The sequence below is a fragment of the Pongo pygmaeus genome, chromosome 5 (genome assembly GCF_028885625.2).
Source record: "Pongo pygmaeus isolate AG05252 chromosome 5, NHGRI_mPonPyg2-v2.0_pri, whole genome shotgun sequence".
Lineage (NCBI taxonomy): Eukaryota > Metazoa > Chordata > Mammalia > Primates > Hominidae > Pongo > Pongo pygmaeus.
The window spans coordinates 75,121,422-75,139,154 of record NC_072378.2 but is presented as its reverse complement, the minus strand read 5'-3'; the positions used below and the strand labels follow the sequence as shown (position 1 = coordinate 75,139,154).

The window sequence follows — 17,733 nt, the reverse complement described above, 5'->3', positions numbered from 1 at the left end:
GGTTGAATACAGTACTTTTACATGTAAAAAATAATTTACACTGAAAAACTCAAGCAAAAAGTCTGATACTTTATCAAAATAATAAGAACAAAATGAGCAATGAAAAAATAGCAAAAGCTTTACAAAAAAATAGTAAATTCCTATTTAAATTCCTGTGTTTACACAGATTAAAAATGCTTATCAATTAACTATATGACACAGATTGTAGCATACTTTAAGCTGTAATAGAGAAAGGTAACATGGGATATTTGAAATTCAAGCTGCACTTACCAAAATTGTTTTAACCTGAGTCTTTGATGTCTTCAAAAATGCATTTGATGATAATATATGCAAGAATAGTTATTTTTTAGTAGTATAAGGTTACTTTTTTGAATTGCTCTTAACACTCTTTCCTCTTAAATATTTGTGTAAAATTACAAGTATTTATTACATTTCTTGGGTTCACTGAACACAAGGCAGTATATGAATTGAAAGGCTGTTACTTTGTTCCTGTTACACAAGCATATAAAGATGCTTAGTTCAAAATATCTTAGATTTAATATTATTTTCACATTTTGACTTATTTTAGAACAAATATAAAGGGTCAAAATATTACCATAGATATTTGAATATTCCCATGAAATATGTCACACCCACTGAGGAATTAAACAAGTTCACTAAAGAATATCAAATTAATCATTTCCTCCTATAAATATTTTCTTTTTATTTGTGTTTAGAAGTTGCAATTTTAGGTACTATTAACAGAAAATACATAACAAAAGCTTCCTAACAAGTGAAAAAAATAATTATAAATGCTGGAAAAATTGGCCTCATTAACATATTTACAGACTTTTACTTAATACATATGCCTTTGGAAATTAATTATGTGACATTTATACAAGCATCAAAATTTCCAAATCACTGAGTAGTGAGCACTTCAGTTCTTTATTGTCTATACCCAAATTTGAAAGTCATTTAGTTTCTGAAGGTAGAAATGACAAGTAACAGAAATGGTCAGTCTGAGATACTATTGACATATTGTTCTGTTCCTTCGCCTAAAGGTGCTTCTGTTGAGTAAGTGTCCTTATGCTTTTTTTTCTCTTTGCTCTGATCTTCCTGTAGCTTCAGAATTATGTTTCGGATTTCTTCTCTTTTTGTTCTCATTCTTGGTGGAGGAAACCAGTTTGCCAAATTCATAGGTAGTTCAAAATTGAGAATTGGATTCTGAAAATAAAACAATTAAATGCATATTAGAAAACTGTAATAAATAACCTTTCATTTCAATCACAGAAACATTCCAAAGTTAAAAATAAGAAAACCCAACAACTCATTCAATATGTATTTGTGTATTATCTATCACATGCCAAGTACTGTGTTAGGTATTGGAGATACAAGACACAGTTTCTATCACAGATCTTATAGTCTAGATCAGGGTTTGCCAGTGGACCAAATTCTGCCCACCGCCTGTTTCTGTAATAAAGTTTTATTGGAACACAGCCATACTAACTCATTTACATACGGTCTGCAGATGCTTTCACTGGACCACAGCAGAACTAAGAGGCAACAGAGACTGTACAGTTGCAAAGCCTAATGTATTTACTACTTTATTAACAAGTTTGCCAGCTCCAGTTTAGAAAGACAGGTAATTCAACAATTAAAACAAGAAATATGGCAAGTATTATGACAGAAGTATAGAGTACTGTGAAAATACATATCTGGGGTTTTATGCAATTCCAAGAGGAAGTGATGTTTAGGCTAAGACCTGAAGAATGAATACATGTTAGACAGCCAAGGTATGACAGAAGCAACAAAAAAGTATTCCAGGTTAGGAAATATGAATCAAGGCCTAGAGGCAAGAAAGAACACGAAACAATGGCATTCAGGTAGCTGGCTGTTGTATTAAAGCTAGAGTGAAAATGGTGGGAAAATGAGGCTAGAAGCTTAAATAGGGGGTCAGATCACATAGGTGCTTGTCAGTCATGTGAAAGATTTTGGTCTGTAAATCAACAGCCACAGGAAGCCACTATAAGATTTAAAGCACGAAAGTAACAGGATTAGGTTTATGTTTTTGGAAAACAACCATGAAAAACAGAAGGCAGGAGGCATAGGAATCTGTTAGAGATTGGTATAGTAGTTCAGAATAGTGACACTCGAGGATAAAGAAGTAAATCTATCTGACATTAAATGACACAATTCACAGAACCTAGTGGTCATCCACTGTATGGTGGATGAAGATAGGAGTCAAGATCATTGTAAAGAATATCCAAGAGAGGTTATGTGTGGTACTGTACCTCTGAAGTCAAAGCAAGAGAGTGAGGAAGAAATGGTTGACACTGTCAAAGGGTGCTGGAAAGTCAAGAGCAATTTTAACATAAGGGTAAGGATAAAGTCAGATTTTAGAGATTTGAGAAGTAGAATCTGTAGAATTAGAGAGTGAATATAAACACTTCTTAAGAAATGTATCTATGAAGAGGAGAAAAGAGGATTAAAGAGGCAGTGTGAATCATGGGAGAGATTTCTTAAGGTGGAAAGAGCTAGTAGAGAGGGCAGGTTGATTGTTCAGTGATAGAATGAGCTCAACAAGCCTTGGATTTGATGAACTGTAAATATACTATTTTTATGCCTTGAAGGTTCTTCCATTTAGAAGTTTTTGCTCCATGGAATAATTTTTGAAACAATAATTTTGAAACTCTTTAAAATATTTGCTTATTGTGTTTTTTACTAAGGTAAAGTCAAATGCACTATTTTATTATTTATTATATCAGATCCAACAAATTGAAACCCACCTCAAAAAAGCTCTCTACATACTGCAATACATATACACCACAGTCACTGAAGTTGTTTTGCTGTGGTACTTTTGGATTAGAGCCCTTCATAACATCTTTGGAAAAACTTCTTTTGCTTCCTTTTTTAACTTCCCATTCCACTTCTAAATACCTGCAATAATTCATATATATTAAGAATACACACGTATATAAATATACATAGTTCTTCATCCCCATCAGAATACAAAATAAAGTGTGAACTTACTCTCTTAAAATTTTGACAACATTTGACCGAGAAGGGCCTCGGAGTGAGTCCATAAGTAGGATACAAGGTCTGCAGGGTAAAAATGACCAAAAGTCGAATACTTCATAATATTACAAAGGCATAAAAGGATTAAAAGTGGCATATTATAAACAACCAAATTTAAAACCTTCAAAATCCCCTTTGTATGACTCAGTACTACTGAGGGAAAAAAAATGAACCCTATAGACACATATGAACTTTATAATCTAATAATACTTAAATATCTATGGATATATTAAATATTGAATTATAGAATATTAACCGTACCTTAGCTATATTTTATACTAAAATTCTGTAGTTGGTTTCTAAAAGTACTTCAAAATTAGTAAAAAGTCAAAATAATTCTGAAAATTTGAACATCCCCATATTCCAAAATCAACAAAAGAAGGGCCATGAAAAAGTATAAAGAAAATAATCCCCCCAACCTCGGCCCATTTTTTTCAGGCAGGGTCTCACTCTGTCACCATGTGAAGCGGCGTAATAACAGCTCACTGCAGCCTTAATGTCCTGAGCGCAGGTGATCCTCCCACCTCAGCCTCCTGAGGAGCTGTAACTACAGGCATATGTGACCACGCTCAGCTAATTTTTGTATTTTTTTTGTAGAGATGGGTTTTTCCATGTTGCCCAGGCTGGTATAGAACTCCTGGGCTCAAGTTATCTGCCCACCTCAGCCTTCCAAAGTGCTCCCAGCCAAAAATCTCATTTTTAACTAAAACTTATTATAGATAACAAAACAGGTAATCATCACATGAAATAATTAGTTTAGAACATTTTTTTTTCAAGATTCCACTTCAGAACACTCTATAACACTCCGTATAACTCTGTATATAAATATTGATGGCTGAAGATTCAACTTTCAGTATTTTAATACTGTAAAGTTATGTTGTAAACTCAAGTAAGGAAGTCTAATGTAGAGCCCAAATTCCTCAAACGTTAAAAAAAATCTAGGTTATTTTTTAGCCACCACACTTGGCTATTTTTTTTTTTTTTTTTTTAACTTTTTCCAGAGATGGCATCTCACTGTGTTGCCCAAGCTGGTCTTGCACTCCTGGCCTCATGCGATCCTCCTGCTTCGGCCTTCAAAAGTGCTAGGATTACAAGTGTGACCCACTGTGTCTGGAAGTGATCTAGGTTCTTCCTGCTAAAATTTTATAAAGTTTGGAGCAGATTCTTTAACTACCCTAGGTCTCTATTTTTCTGTAGAATGATGCATTTTCAAAGTCTCTTAATAGAGTGTCTGTCAACATTTTCTATAAAAAAAGTCATAGGAGATTAAACCTAGAAATAGGTAATACTTCACCTAAGAAGTTCAGCATCTCAGAAGAAACATGTACTACTGAAAATCAAAACTGACTCACTCTTATTTGGAGTTCTCAGTTGGAAAATGTCTCTTACGTCTGCCTTGGGTTACTCTACAGCCTTCATAAAGTAGCTAAGGAATCAGTGTAAACTCCAACCCCATGTTACTGTTTTGATATATAGTGATTTCTGCTCCAAAACACTGTAGGTAAAAAGGAATAGTGGTTCACTATCAAAACTTGTGGCCGGGCGCGATGGGTCACGCCTGTAATCCCAGCACTTTGGGAGGCTGAGAGGGGCGGATCACTTGAGGCCAGGAGTTTGAGATCAGTCTTGCCAACATGGCAAAACCCCATCTCTACTAAAAATTCAAAACTTAGCCAGGCATGGTGGCACGCACCTGTAGTCCCAGCTATTCTTGAGGCCGAGGCATGAGAATCGCTTGAACCTGGGAGGCGGAGGTTGTGGTGAGCTGGGATCGTGCCACTGCACTCCAGCCTGGGCGACAGAGCAAGACTCTGTCTCAAAAAATATACACATAAAAAATTTAAACAAAACAAAAGATTTGTGTGTGGACATGTGCATGTAGAGGCTGGGGTAACTGGCAAATGGAGGACTGAAATGATTACCCATTCTTCCCATTTTAATCCCTAGATAGCATGCCTCAAGTTTCCTCACTGACTCTGACAGCACTTATGAGTTTTGCTTAAGTATTTATTTAAAAAAAAAAAACTGTCCTGTTATGTTTTATTTTATGAGCATACTTAAATAAAAATTATGTAGTTTGCAAGATACACAGTTAATGCTTACTGTTTACAGATAGTAGACTTTAAATGCCACTGTCCTATTTCTGAATTGCAGTTGTCATCAGCGAGGAATCCATCATCACTGCTATCATCCTATAAAAGACAGCCTACTGTTAATATTGAAAATACATAATCTAAATAACTAATAACCTAACAAAATAGCACACTGGAGACAAAAATATTTGTAATGATTGTCAAAACTTTTTCTCTATTTAGGTGATTAGACACTAGAGATGTGGTATGTTACTTAATTCCAATTATCTAATGCTACAACATTGACATTTTAAGGAAAATAAACTACCAGAGGTTTATAACAAATTGTTACATCTATTTCCTCAATCTAGAATAAATCTTTAAGACTGAATATATTATGACTGATTCTTCTCCCACCAAATATTACTGCTCTGATTTTAGTTTATTTTTACAAAAACTTAGTTTGTTGGCTAAGACAGCTATTTCACGATACGATATAAAATAACATGTTATTTTACATGAATAATGTTTTCACATCAGAAATATTTAAAGGGTTTTTGGAAACACTGTTTTCCTTGAGAAACCCACATATCCATCTCACTTGAGAGAAGCTAACTTAAGGACACTGAGTCCTTATTCTGTAGATTCTCTTGAATGTAAAATAAACAAGGCTTTTTTGGTCATTGGTGTTCTTTGAGAAAGCTTCTGGCAACGTTACGAATGGAATAATCAATAGTAGGAATAATAGTAATAATAAAGCAGTTACATTAGCTTGTTCACATCACAGGTAACTGCTATAACCAAAAGTACCTAAGTGCTCATTATAAATCATGAATGTAATTCCTACATATGTTGGATTGAAAAGTTATATTTAGCTGCCATACATTGTAAACCAAGAGATATCTTAAAATGCCTTTTGTTCACTGGAAGATTAAGCAAAAAGGAGAGATGGTACAGTATAAAGCCATCTTCACTACTATACAACTCAGTATGTCCTAACAATTAATGAAAGGTCAGAGAATTAACAAAATGGTATGCTGTTGGATTCTTATAAACTTTTCTCAATATAAAATCCTCTTTTAACAGAAGCTAAAAAGTAAAGTATTTTCACAGATATACTTTATTCTTGGTGTTCATACTGTTTATTAGGGCAAATGAGACTCTAAGGAAAAGTCAGAATTCATCTATATTAACTTTAATTAAATATTGTCTGCTTCTGCCATGACACATATAAATCAAATCAGGAAGGAGAAAAAAAAATAACTGGAAAAATGGGAAAACAATATAATATTTTTGGTACTCATGTACCATATAACTGAAGGTTTAAACATTTGCTTCTTGAATATCAAGTCAGGTTAAAGGTTAAGTATGACCCATAAACGCTTTGAAAGAGGAAGGTAGGTATTGGTGGTGGTGGCTGAGTTAGGGTGGGTTAATTAATATTACATTAAAGTTCAGTCCACACCACAGTAGCAGCAACAACAGCATGTATACATTTATCCTGGCAACTTCTGACTTGAAAGCTGAATTTGTTTTTTAAGATATGATCCAAATCCAGAAGCCACGATAAATTACTAGTTGAAGAAATTGCTTTACAAGACTTTATAAAGTAAGATTTTTTCTTTTTCCTTTTTTCATTTTTTTTTAAGAGATGGTGTTTCCTTATGTTGCCCAGGCTGAACTCAAACTCCTAGGCTCAAGAGATCTTTCTGCCTTAGCCTCCCAAGTCACTGGGACTACAGGTGTGCACCGCCATGTTCAGCAAGAAAAACTTTTCATTAGATAAAACATTAGAACTTTTTGCCAAGCATTAAGTTTTACCTGGTTATCCTGATCTGAGAAGTCGACGAGTTCATCTTCAAGCATTTTACCAGCTTCAGGTGATTCATCGCTATAGTTTAGTCTGATTTTGCTTAAGCCATCTGTATCAATAAGAAACATTACATAATAAAAAAGGCCATGTCTATCACTCATAGTATATGAGGCTGAAATTAATGCTAGTACTTAATTAATGATACATAGTCAAGAACACAAAACCTGCCTTAGTGTATAATATCACAAACATAAAGTAAGTTATTTTAAAAACCTGGATTGACATGTCAATTACAGTTGTTTCCACTACTCAGATGCTAAAATTCATTAAAATTTAAAAACTAGGTATCAGCTATATGATTAAGTATACATATACTTAAATACATATACATATGTATATGTGTAAACAAATAAGTACTTTTGTGTTAGGCAAGTCAGGTATCTTTAGTAATGAAAGCTATGACAGTCTGAAAATAACCTATGTCCAATAACAGAAACAGCAAGTCATAGAACATAAAAGAAAATGCAACTGCATAATTTTATAATTAAAATTTCAAAAACATGGAAAATTACATAATTCAGGGCAAAAATGAACATTAACTACAAGTAAGTAATCGGTCTGTTTTTAGACAAATAATAAGCAACTATTTTGCTGAAAGAAGCTAATCACAACATGTTTCAAAGAAATGTAAGATTTACTACCAATTTTTTATTTTATTTATTTATTTTTATTTTTTGAGATGGGGTCTTGCTCTGTTGCCCAGGCTGGAGTGCAGTGGCACAATCTCAGCTCACTGCAACCTCTGCCTCCCAGGTTCAAGTGATTTCTCCTGCCTCAGCCTACTGAGTAGCTGGGATTACAGGTACATACCACCATGCCTGGCATTTTTGTATTTTTAGTAGAAATGGGGTTTTGCCATGTTGACCAGGCTGGTCTTGAACTCCTGTCCTCAAGTGATCCACCTGCCTCGGCCTCCCAAAGTGCTGGGATTAAAGGCATGAGCCACCGTGCCTGGCCTCACTTATTTACTTTTTTAAGAGACAGGATTTCTCTCACTCTTTTGCCCAGGTGGAGTCCAGTGATGCAATCATAACTTGCTGTAACCTTGAACTCCTACGCTCAAGCCATCCTCCTGCTTTGGCCTCCCAAGAGTGCTGGGATTACAGGTGCACACCACTATGCCCAGCTGATTTTTATTTATTTTCCTTTCAAAAATTTGAAAAGCATGACTTTTAGGTATTGTAGACAGGATAAAATAAATTTTGGTATAAGTTACTAAAAAGGTGTTAAGATATTAATATAAACAAGATGGGATGAAAAGGAAGCAAAAAATCTGAAAAGATATATAATCCAGACTGGCTAACATGGTGAAACCCTGTCTCTACTAAAAATACAAAAACTAGCCGGGCATGGTGGCATGCACCTGTAATCCCAGCTACTTGAGAGGCTGAGACAGGAGAATTGCTTGAACCCGGGAAACAGAGGTTGCAGTAAGCCAAGACTGCGCCACTGTACTCCAACCTGGGTGACAGAGCAAGACTCTGTCTCAAAAAAGGAGAAGAGAAAAGATACGGAAATCTAACTGTTGTGTTCGGAAGCACACTATTTAAAATAACCAATAAACCAATGAAACACTATGGGGCAGGGTACAGTGGCCTAGCATCTGTAATCCTAGCTAGCACTTTGGGAGGCTGAGGCAGGAGGATCACTTGAGTTCAGAAGGATCATCTGGGCAACATAGTGAGACCCTGTCTCTACAAACAAAATAAAATAAAGAATCAGCCAGGTGTAGTGGTGTGCACCTGTGGTCCCAGTTACTCAGAAAGCTGAGGTGGGAGGATCACTTGAGCCTGGGAGGTTGAGACTGCAGTGAACTGTGATTGTATTGCTGTACTCTTCTATGAAAGTGAGACTCTGTCTCAAAAAAGAACAAAAATCCACCACCACAACAAAAAAAAGCACTATGGGCTGAGCGCAGTGGCTCACATCTGTAATCCCAACACTCTGGGAGGCTGAGATGGGAGGACTGCTTGAACACAGAAGTTTGAGACCAGCCTGGGCAACAAAGTGAGCCCCTGTCTCTACAGAAAATAAATTTTGCCGGGCAGGTGACACATGCCTATAGTCCCAGCTACTCAGGGGGTCGAGTTGGGAGGACTGCTTGAGTCCAGGAGGTAGCGGCTTCAGTGAGCTTTGATTGTGCCACTGCATTCCAGCCTGGGCAACAGAGTGAGACCCTATATCAAAAAAAAAAAAAAAGAAAGAAAAAAAATAATGACCTCTTCAATTTATCTTTTCCAAAAATCTGTATTTTTAAGTCTGTTTAAAGCTAAAACACCTATATTTGAATAACATTTGTCCAAAATCTTCAGGCAATTCAGAATCAGTCAGTTATAATCAGGTTACTTCTAGCAGCAAATCATTACCTATGTAAACTGTGGTCATATAAATATCTATCTACCTTACACAAACTAAACTAGAAATGCCTTTCAAAAACAGGAGAAAAATAACTTAAATGATGCAGTCAATTCCCCCATAAACAAGTGATCTGGAGTAAATTGAGAGGTGATGACTTGATCAGTGGTTCTCTCAATCAGTGTCAGTTCCTGAGAACTTCTCATATAAGGAGACCATGTGAAGATGTTGAGTGTGATTCTAGAGTTTAAGTGTACACATTTTTCATGCACCATGGCAAGTCAATATTTCATAAGGTGTCAAGTGAAAAAACAGCAAGTGAAAGTAGTGATTCCACACATTGTTATTTCCCTAGTTTACTGTAAAAACCTAATTTCCACTTATTTACTACAGCCTGTTATCTGACATACGTAGTCAACACTTGTTGCCTATATGTGAAATCACTGTATGTGATTTTTTTGTGAAACATTTGTTTCAGAGGAAGAGATAGTTGATATGGTATACACATATTAAAAACAAAACAAAAATGTACAAACTATAATTCAAAAATGAGTAAATGGGATAAACAAGTATTAAGAAGGCAAACTACATAAAACAAGTTATTTTTGGCTTTGGCCTCCATTAGGATTTTTTAGGCTATTTACTCAAATTTAACTGGCTTTTACTTGACCAGAAAATTAATTTGTAGGTGAGGGCACTAGAAATCTCTGGAGTTTGTGTATATGAAGCCCTAGGCTTTTGTCCCATTGCTTTAAGTCAAGTAACTTAATTCATTTGAATTCACATTAAAGTATGTAACATTATTGGTCAAAAGGAGACTGAAAAAAGCCACACTAAAATGTAATTCACATACCATATACAGCCATTTAAAGTATACAATCTAATGTTTTTTAGTATATGCACAGCCATCATCACAACCAATTTTTAAACCTTTTCATCATCTCAAAAAGAAACCCCATACCACTTAGCTATCACTCTCTTCCTTCATTCCCACCCACCTCACCTGCCCACCCCCAAAAGCCCCAAGCAGCCACTAATCTACTCCAGATTTTCCTGCTCAGGAGATTTCTTACAAGAGCTCAACAGGTCGGGTGAGGTGGTGCGCACCTGTAATCCCAGCTACTAGGGAGGCTGAGGCAAGAGAAGACAATCTCTTGAACCCGGGAAGGGGTGGTTGCAGTGAGACGAGATTACGCCACTGCACTCCAGCCTGGGTGATTAAGAAAGACTCCATCTCAAAAAAAAAAAAAAAAAAAAAAAAAAAAAAAAAAAAAAAAAAAGCTCAACGATAGCTTTCTGACTCACTAAAATAATATAAGCTGGTATAAGTACCAGGAGTATGTTCCATATTCACAGTTTTTGATAGGTTCTTTCTGAATTCACATAATTTATTCTATGTCCTATACCAATATTTTTCATCCAAAGAAAATTCATTAGTTCCATGAGCAAGATGTTAAAAAAAAGAAGAAAAATGTATTAGATCTATTCACAGTTTAAGAAGTTTGCAAGGCACACACTATAGCATGTTATGGGTTTTTATGGAGAGGATTATTTTACTTGTAGGTTGGAGAGGAAATTATACAATTGACTTGATATCAAATTTAAGAATTTGAACAGAAACTAGTATTTTATTTATTTATTTATTTTTGAGATGGAGTCTCGCTCTGTTGCCCAGACTGAAGTGCAGTGGCGCAATCCTGGCTCACTGCAACCTCCGCCCCCGGGTTCAAGTGATTCTCCTGCCTCAGCCTCCTGAGTAGCTAGGATTACAGGCAGGCACCACCACGTCCAGCTAATTTTTGTATTTTTAGTAGAGATGGGGTTTTACCACGTTGGTCAGGCTGGTCTCAAACTTCTGACCCTAGTGATCCACCCGCCTCAGCCTCCCAAAGTGCTGGGATTACAGGCGTGAGCCACCACACCTGGCCAAAACTAGATTTAACAGGTTCTACAACTACAGAACTGACTCAAGGACAAAAATCAATTTATTAGAGCTGAAGAGAGATTTAAACAAGCAGAGATTGGACCAGTGCTCCTCTTCCCACTGAAAACAGTGAAGGAGACTGAGGAATGAAGAACCAAGCTTTAATTGGAAGGTATAGGGAAAAGAAAGAGAGATCAGACCGTTACTGTGTCTATGTAGAAAGGGAAGACACAAGAAACTCCATTTTGGCCTGTACCCTGAACAAATGCTTTGCCCTGAGATGCTGTAACTTTGTCCCAACCACTTTGCCCTAACCTCTTTGCCCCAACCTTGAGCTCACAAAAACATGTGTTGTATGGAATCAAGGTTTAAGGGATCTAGGGCTGTGCAGGATGTGCTTTGTTAACAAAACGTTTACAAGCAGTATGCTTGGTAAAAGTCATCACCATTCTCTAGTCTCGATAAACCAGGGGCACAATGCGCTGCAGAAAGCCGCAGGGACCTCTGCCCTGGAAAGCCGGGTTATTGTCCAAGGTTTCTCCCCATATGATAGTCTGAAATATGGCCTCGTGGGATGGGAAAGACCTGACCATCCCCCAGCCCGACATCCGTGAAGGGTCTGTGCTGAGAAGGATTAGTAAAAGAGGAAAGCCTCTTGCAGTTGAGATAGAGGAAGGCCACTGTCTCCTGCCTGCTCCTGGGAACTGAATGTCTCGGTATAAAACCCGATTGTACATTTGTTCAATTCTGAGATAGGAGAAAAACTGCCCTATGGTGGGAGGCGAGACATGTTGGCAGCAATGCTCCTTTGTTATTCTCTACTCCACTGAGATGTTTGGGTGGAGAGAAACATAAATCTGGCCTACGTGCACATCCAGGCATAGTACCTCCCCTTGAACTTAATTGTGACACAGATTCCTTTGCTCACATGTTTTCTTGCTGACCTTCTCCCTATTATCACCTTGCTCTCCTACGGCATTCCTCTTGCTGAGATAGTGAAAATAGTAATCAATCAAAACTGAGAGAACTCAAAGACCGGTGCCGGTACAGGTCCTTGATATGTTGAGTGCCGTTCTCCTGGGCCCACTGTTCTTTCTCTATGCTTTGTCTCTGTGTCTTATTTCTTTCTCAGTCTCTCATCCCACCTGACGAGATAGACCCACAGGTGTGGAAGGGCAGGCCACCCCTTCAGGAATGTTCACAATTATTTTGAAGAGAAAGCTTTAATTTCTGCCTTGGGCTATTTGATCTCAATTTACCAATGTGTAAATTGAGATCTAATTTGTCTTATACATCTAAGACTGCACAACTACTGTTAATGCTGAATACTGTAAATTTCCTATGAAATAAAAATAAATCCAAGTTCCAATAAATGGAAAATGTAAACTTTGTACTACAATTTCAAAATTGCACCCTAGGGGTGACAGAAGAGACAGACTACAAAAAGGGCACAAGGGGATTTTTTTTTGAGTGATGGAAAGTTCTCAGTTTTTTTGTTTTTTAATTTTGAGATGGGGTTTCACTCTGTCACCCAGGCTGGACCGCAGTGGTGCGATCTTCACTCACTGCAACTTCAGCACCCTGAGCTCAAGCGATCCTCCCTCCTCAACCTCCTAAGTAGCTGGGACCACAGATGTGCACCACCACATCTGGCTAAGTTTTTGTATTTTTGGTAGAGACAGGGCTTTACCATGTTGCCCAGGCTATTTTCAAACTTCTGAGCTCAAGTGATCTGCCCATCTTGGCCTCTCAAAGTGCTGGGATTACAGTCGTGAACCACTGTGCCCTGATCAGGTTCTCAATTTTGATTGCAGTAGTGATTACATGACTCTATGTATATACATTTATCAAAGTTCATCAAGCTACACTCATAAAATGAGTGAATGTTATTATAATTATACCTCAGTATAAATTAAAAGTAAGTTGTGTTACTATATTGTTATAAGTAAATTCTTTAAAAATTTTCTATTTATTTTTTTTTTTGGAGATTGGGTCTTGCTATGTTGCCCAGGCTGGTTTCAAACTCCTGGCCTCAAGCGATCCTCCTGCCTTGGCCTCCCAAAGTGCTGGGATTATAAGCGTGAGCCACCACACCCAGCCATTAACCTGATTTTTTTAAAAACAGGATCTTAATCCTGTTTATTAAAAAATCCAGATTATTCTGAATTTTTTCATTCTTTCAAAACATTTAGATACATACCTGTATGATGTGTGGAACTTAAACCTTCATTCTGTAGGCCATTCTCACTTTTAGTCCTATCAGCAACTTTCTGGGATGTAGATTCTCCTTTATTGAATTCTTCATTTTCACTCGCAGTATGATTTATTTTTTTCACACTGTATTTTACACTGCATATGTTTCTCTTATAACGAGGGTCACTTTCTTCCTGCCCAGGATTGGAATCAATTACAGCTATGCAATGTTTTTTGTTTAGCATCTTCTTAATTACAGGCTTGGCAGAAGAGTTTTGCGAACAACTCTCCATTTCACTGGCTGAAGAAGAAATACAACTGTCCTCTACAGTTGAACATTTCTGTATGACAGCATTTTCATGGTAATGAGGATTAGGTTCATACTTTGGTTTTTCCAAACCGGGGAAACAAACAACAGCCAAAAACCAGTGTGCACTGCAAAAAACAAATGAAATGACTAAATATGTTATTAGAAAAGTTTATTGTATTTGGCAATACATATCAATTAAAATGTTTTTTTCTAAAGTTCTTGCCAATTAATTTATTTAAAATGCCTAATTCTGGCCGGGTGCAGTAGCTCACGCCAGTAATCCCAGCACTTTGGGAGGCTGAGGCGAGTGGATCACCTGAGGTCAGGAGTTCGAGACCAGCCTAGCCGACATGGTAAAACCCTGTCTCTACTAAAAATACAAAAATTAGCCAGGCGCAGTGGTGCGCACCTGTAATTCCAGCTACTCGGTAGGCTGAGGCAAGAGAATCACTTGCACCCAAGAGGCAGAGGTTGCAGTGAGCCGAGATTGTGCCACTGCACTCCAGCTTGGGGGTGACAGAGCAAGACTCCATCTCAAAAAAAAAAAAAAAAGCCTACTTTTTTTTAGTTCTCAAATTAATCTGCTTGTTTTATGTGATCACTGATTTAGTAACAGAACACAATGTCTTTTCAAAAATAACATAGTTTGTATTAAAATTATGTAGCCTGTATTTACTTTTGCAAACAATCCCTGAACCCTTTCTTGTTTTTGGAATGAAAAATTCATTGCTTTTTCTGGCAAGTAATGCCACTTTGCAACTCGTCATTCCCCTTTGCCTTCTCTTTATGTAAAAAGATGGAAAACTATCCATCTTAAAGATTAAACTGTCGGCCAGGTGTGGTGGCTCACGCGTGTAATCCTAGCACTTCGGGAGGCCGAGGCGGGTGGATTGCCTGAGTTCAGGAGTTCAAGAACAGCCTGGGCAACACGGTGAAACCCCGTCTCTACTAAAATACAGAAAATTAGCTGGGCGTGGCAGTGTGCGCCTGTAGTCCCAGCTACTCGGGAGGCTGAGGCAGGAGAATTGCTTGAACCCGGGAGGCGGAGGTTGCAGTGAGCCGAGATTGTGCCACTGCACTCCACCCTGGGCGACAGAGTGAAAGACTCCGTCTCCAGAAAAAAAAAAAAAAAAAAAAGATTAAACTGTCTTCAACAGTCTAATTAGGTCATATGATTTTTCAACATTCTCTAAGAATTGCATATATTGTTTTGTTCTTTTTACTGTTACTGTATGTTATTAAGATAGGAAACGCTTAATATCAAAAATATGTATATAAGTAATATTTTATCTCATGCTATATTGAAATTTAATACATTAAAAAGAAATAACATATCTAACCTAGTCCTTGCACAAAAATTTAAGTATTAGTAGCGAGTTCTAGCTATCAAGTAGGTGCTTATAATTCAGGTATCACTGTTCCCAACAGTAGAGTATAGAACACAAGCAAGAAGCTGTACAGTCCTGGCTAATACTCATTTTTTGCTAGACACAGCGCTGTGTTGGGATACAATGAACAGGCTATAGATGTCAGGGAGCTTATTGGTCAAGCACAATAATATTTGTCCTATGGTAGGGTGTTCAATAAATATTTGCTGGATGAAAAACAAATTATCTTGCCATGGATAAAAATTATTCCACTTTCTCATTTTTGTAGAATATTAGAGTACCCAAGTTAGTACTAAGAAACAGCACTATCTATCTCTTCATCAAACAGCATTCAGTAGAAATGGCTGTCATAGGCTGGCTGGCTTCATCTTCAGTATTGCAAAGGCCAGATGGATGAAAGCTTGCTTCTCTCCTGTTCATTATTATTCCTTAGTACCCTATGGATTTAGATCAGGCTAACACACCAATCTCCTCATTTCATCACTTCTAACACATAGCTAATTTTATTTTATTTATAAAGTCACATCTCAACTTTAGACATTTTGCAATGTGAAAAAAATGTGTTTTAAAAATTGATGATGCCGGGCACGGTGGCTCACACCTGTAATCCCAACACTTTGGGAGGTTGAGGCAGGCATATCGCTTGAGCTCAGGAGTTGGAGACTGGCCTGGGCAACGTGGCAAAACCCCGTCTCTACCAAAAACACAAAATATTAGCTGGGTGTGATGGCACGTGCCTGTGGTCCAAGCTACTGGGGTTGGGAGCTGAGGTGGGAGGACAGCTTGAGCCTGGGAGGCGGAGGTTGCAGTGAGCCGAGATGGTGCCACTGCACTCCAGTCTGGGCGACAGAGTGAGACCCCATCTCAAAATAAATAAAATAAAATTGATGAAATATAGTATAATACAGTGACTCTCAACCTACAGCTGTAATAAAGCCTATCACAGTTCTTAACATTTCTTAGCTATGCCAATGTGGCTAAGCTACAAATTTCCTCACCTAAAAACTAGGAAAAATGCTTTTTGGCCTAAGAAGAGAAAGCTGAATCAGACAATTACTTCCATTAAGCCAGGGTTTTGCTGTTATGATTCCTTTTAATAACAGCTACATTAACTTTAACAGCAGGAGAGAGGGTAACACAGACTTTTGGCCAGGCGCAGTGGCTCATGCCTGTAATCCTGGTGCTAAGGGAGGCTGAGGTGGGGGAACTGCTTGAGGCCAGAAGTTTGAGACCAGTCTGGGCAACACAGCTAGACCTCGTCTCCAAAAAAAATTTAAAAAATTAGCTGGGACTGTGGCACGCGCCTGTAGTTTTAGGTACTCAGGAGGCTGAGGCAGGAGGATTTCTTAAGCCTAGGAGTTTGAAGCTTCAGTGAGCTATGATTGCACCACTGTACTCCAGCCTGGGCAACAGAATGAGACCCTGTCTCTAAAATACAAAACAAAACAAAAGAAAATACCTAGGCAATTTTACTTAAGATAGATTAGATCCACACATCAAATTTGTGTTTCTGGAAATTACTATAACAATTTTTAATAAACAGCTTAGAAACGTAAGAAAAAAATTAGGGCCAGGTACAGTGGCACATGCCTGTAATCCCAGCTCTTTGAGAGGCTAAGGCAGGTGGACCGCTTCGGCTCTGGAGTTTGAGACCAGCCTGGGCAGCATGGCAAAACCCCATCCTCTAAAAAATACAAAAATTAGCCGTGCGTGGTAGCTTGCACCTATAGTCCCAGCTACTCAGGAGGCTGAGGTCGGAGGATCACTTAAGCCTGGGAGGTTGAGGCTGCAGTAAGCTGACATCATGCTACTACATTCCAGCCTGGGTGACAGACAGAGATCCTATCTCGAGAAAAAAGAAAGAAAGAAAGAAAAAAAAAAAACTGGTACTACCAGAAAAAATAAAAACAAAACAGATGACAAATATATATGGCAGCCAATCTAACACATAATTGGCGTATAAGTATTTGTAGCTTTGTCTCTTAAAAAAAAAAAAAAAAGCAAAAACAAAAACAAGCTCTCTTGATTTATAGGCTATTTTTAAATCTACAAATGGTAGAGCCCTCTTACAGAGTTCATTTTCTACCTCTCACTAAAATGACTGGAAGCACTGATAATAACTTCCATGCAGAGGTATAGTGACTAAGAGGGATGTGCCTCTATTCCTAAATCGTGTATAATCAAATAATATTTCTATTTAAAATTTTTATAATTAACTTCTGACAAATGGCTTTCCTCCCTTTCACCTAGTAAGCTGTTCACATGTTACTTTACAAGACAAATTAGTACCCAGTCAAGAAACCTTCTTTTCTTTCTTTCTTTGTTTTTTTTTTGAGATGGAGTCTCACTCTGCTGCCCAGGCTGGAGAGCAGGGGCATGATCTTGGCTCACTGCAACCTCTGCCTCCCGGGTTCAGGAGATCCTCCCCTCAGCCTCCTGAGTAGCTGGGATTACAGGCACGCACCAACACGCCCAGCTAATTTTTGTATTTTCAACAGAGACGAGGTTTCGCCATGTTGGCCAGGTTGGTCTTGAATCCCTGACCTCAAGTAATCCGCCCACCT

At 37.7% G+C, this 17,733-nt stretch overlaps 1 protein-coding gene across 8 annotated transcripts in view; it reads right to left on the bottom strand.

Annotated features, from left to right (window-relative positions):
* Positions 1-678: 678 nt before the first annotated feature.
* The window catches only part of SENP6 (SUMO specific peptidase 6), a 114,761-nt gene continuing 97,706 nt past the window's right edge, over positions 679-17,733 (bottom strand). For all 8 annotated transcript variants that reach the window (XM_063666336.1, XM_063666338.1, XM_063666339.1 and 5 more), the window contains 6 exons: positions 13,479-13,906; positions 6,948-7,048; positions 5,158-5,246; positions 3,010-3,078; positions 2,766-2,916; positions 679-1,203 (listed from right to left, as the gene is read on the bottom strand). In XM_063666336.1, the coding sequence (XP_063522406.1) occupies positions 994-1,203; positions 2,766-2,916; positions 3,010-3,078; positions 5,158-5,246; positions 6,948-7,048; positions 13,479-13,906 (1,048 nt within the window). In that variant the 3' untranslated portion in view covers positions 679-993. The remainder of the gene's footprint in view (positions 1,204-2,765; positions 2,917-3,009; positions 3,079-5,157; positions 5,247-6,947; positions 7,049-13,478; positions 13,907-17,733) is intronic.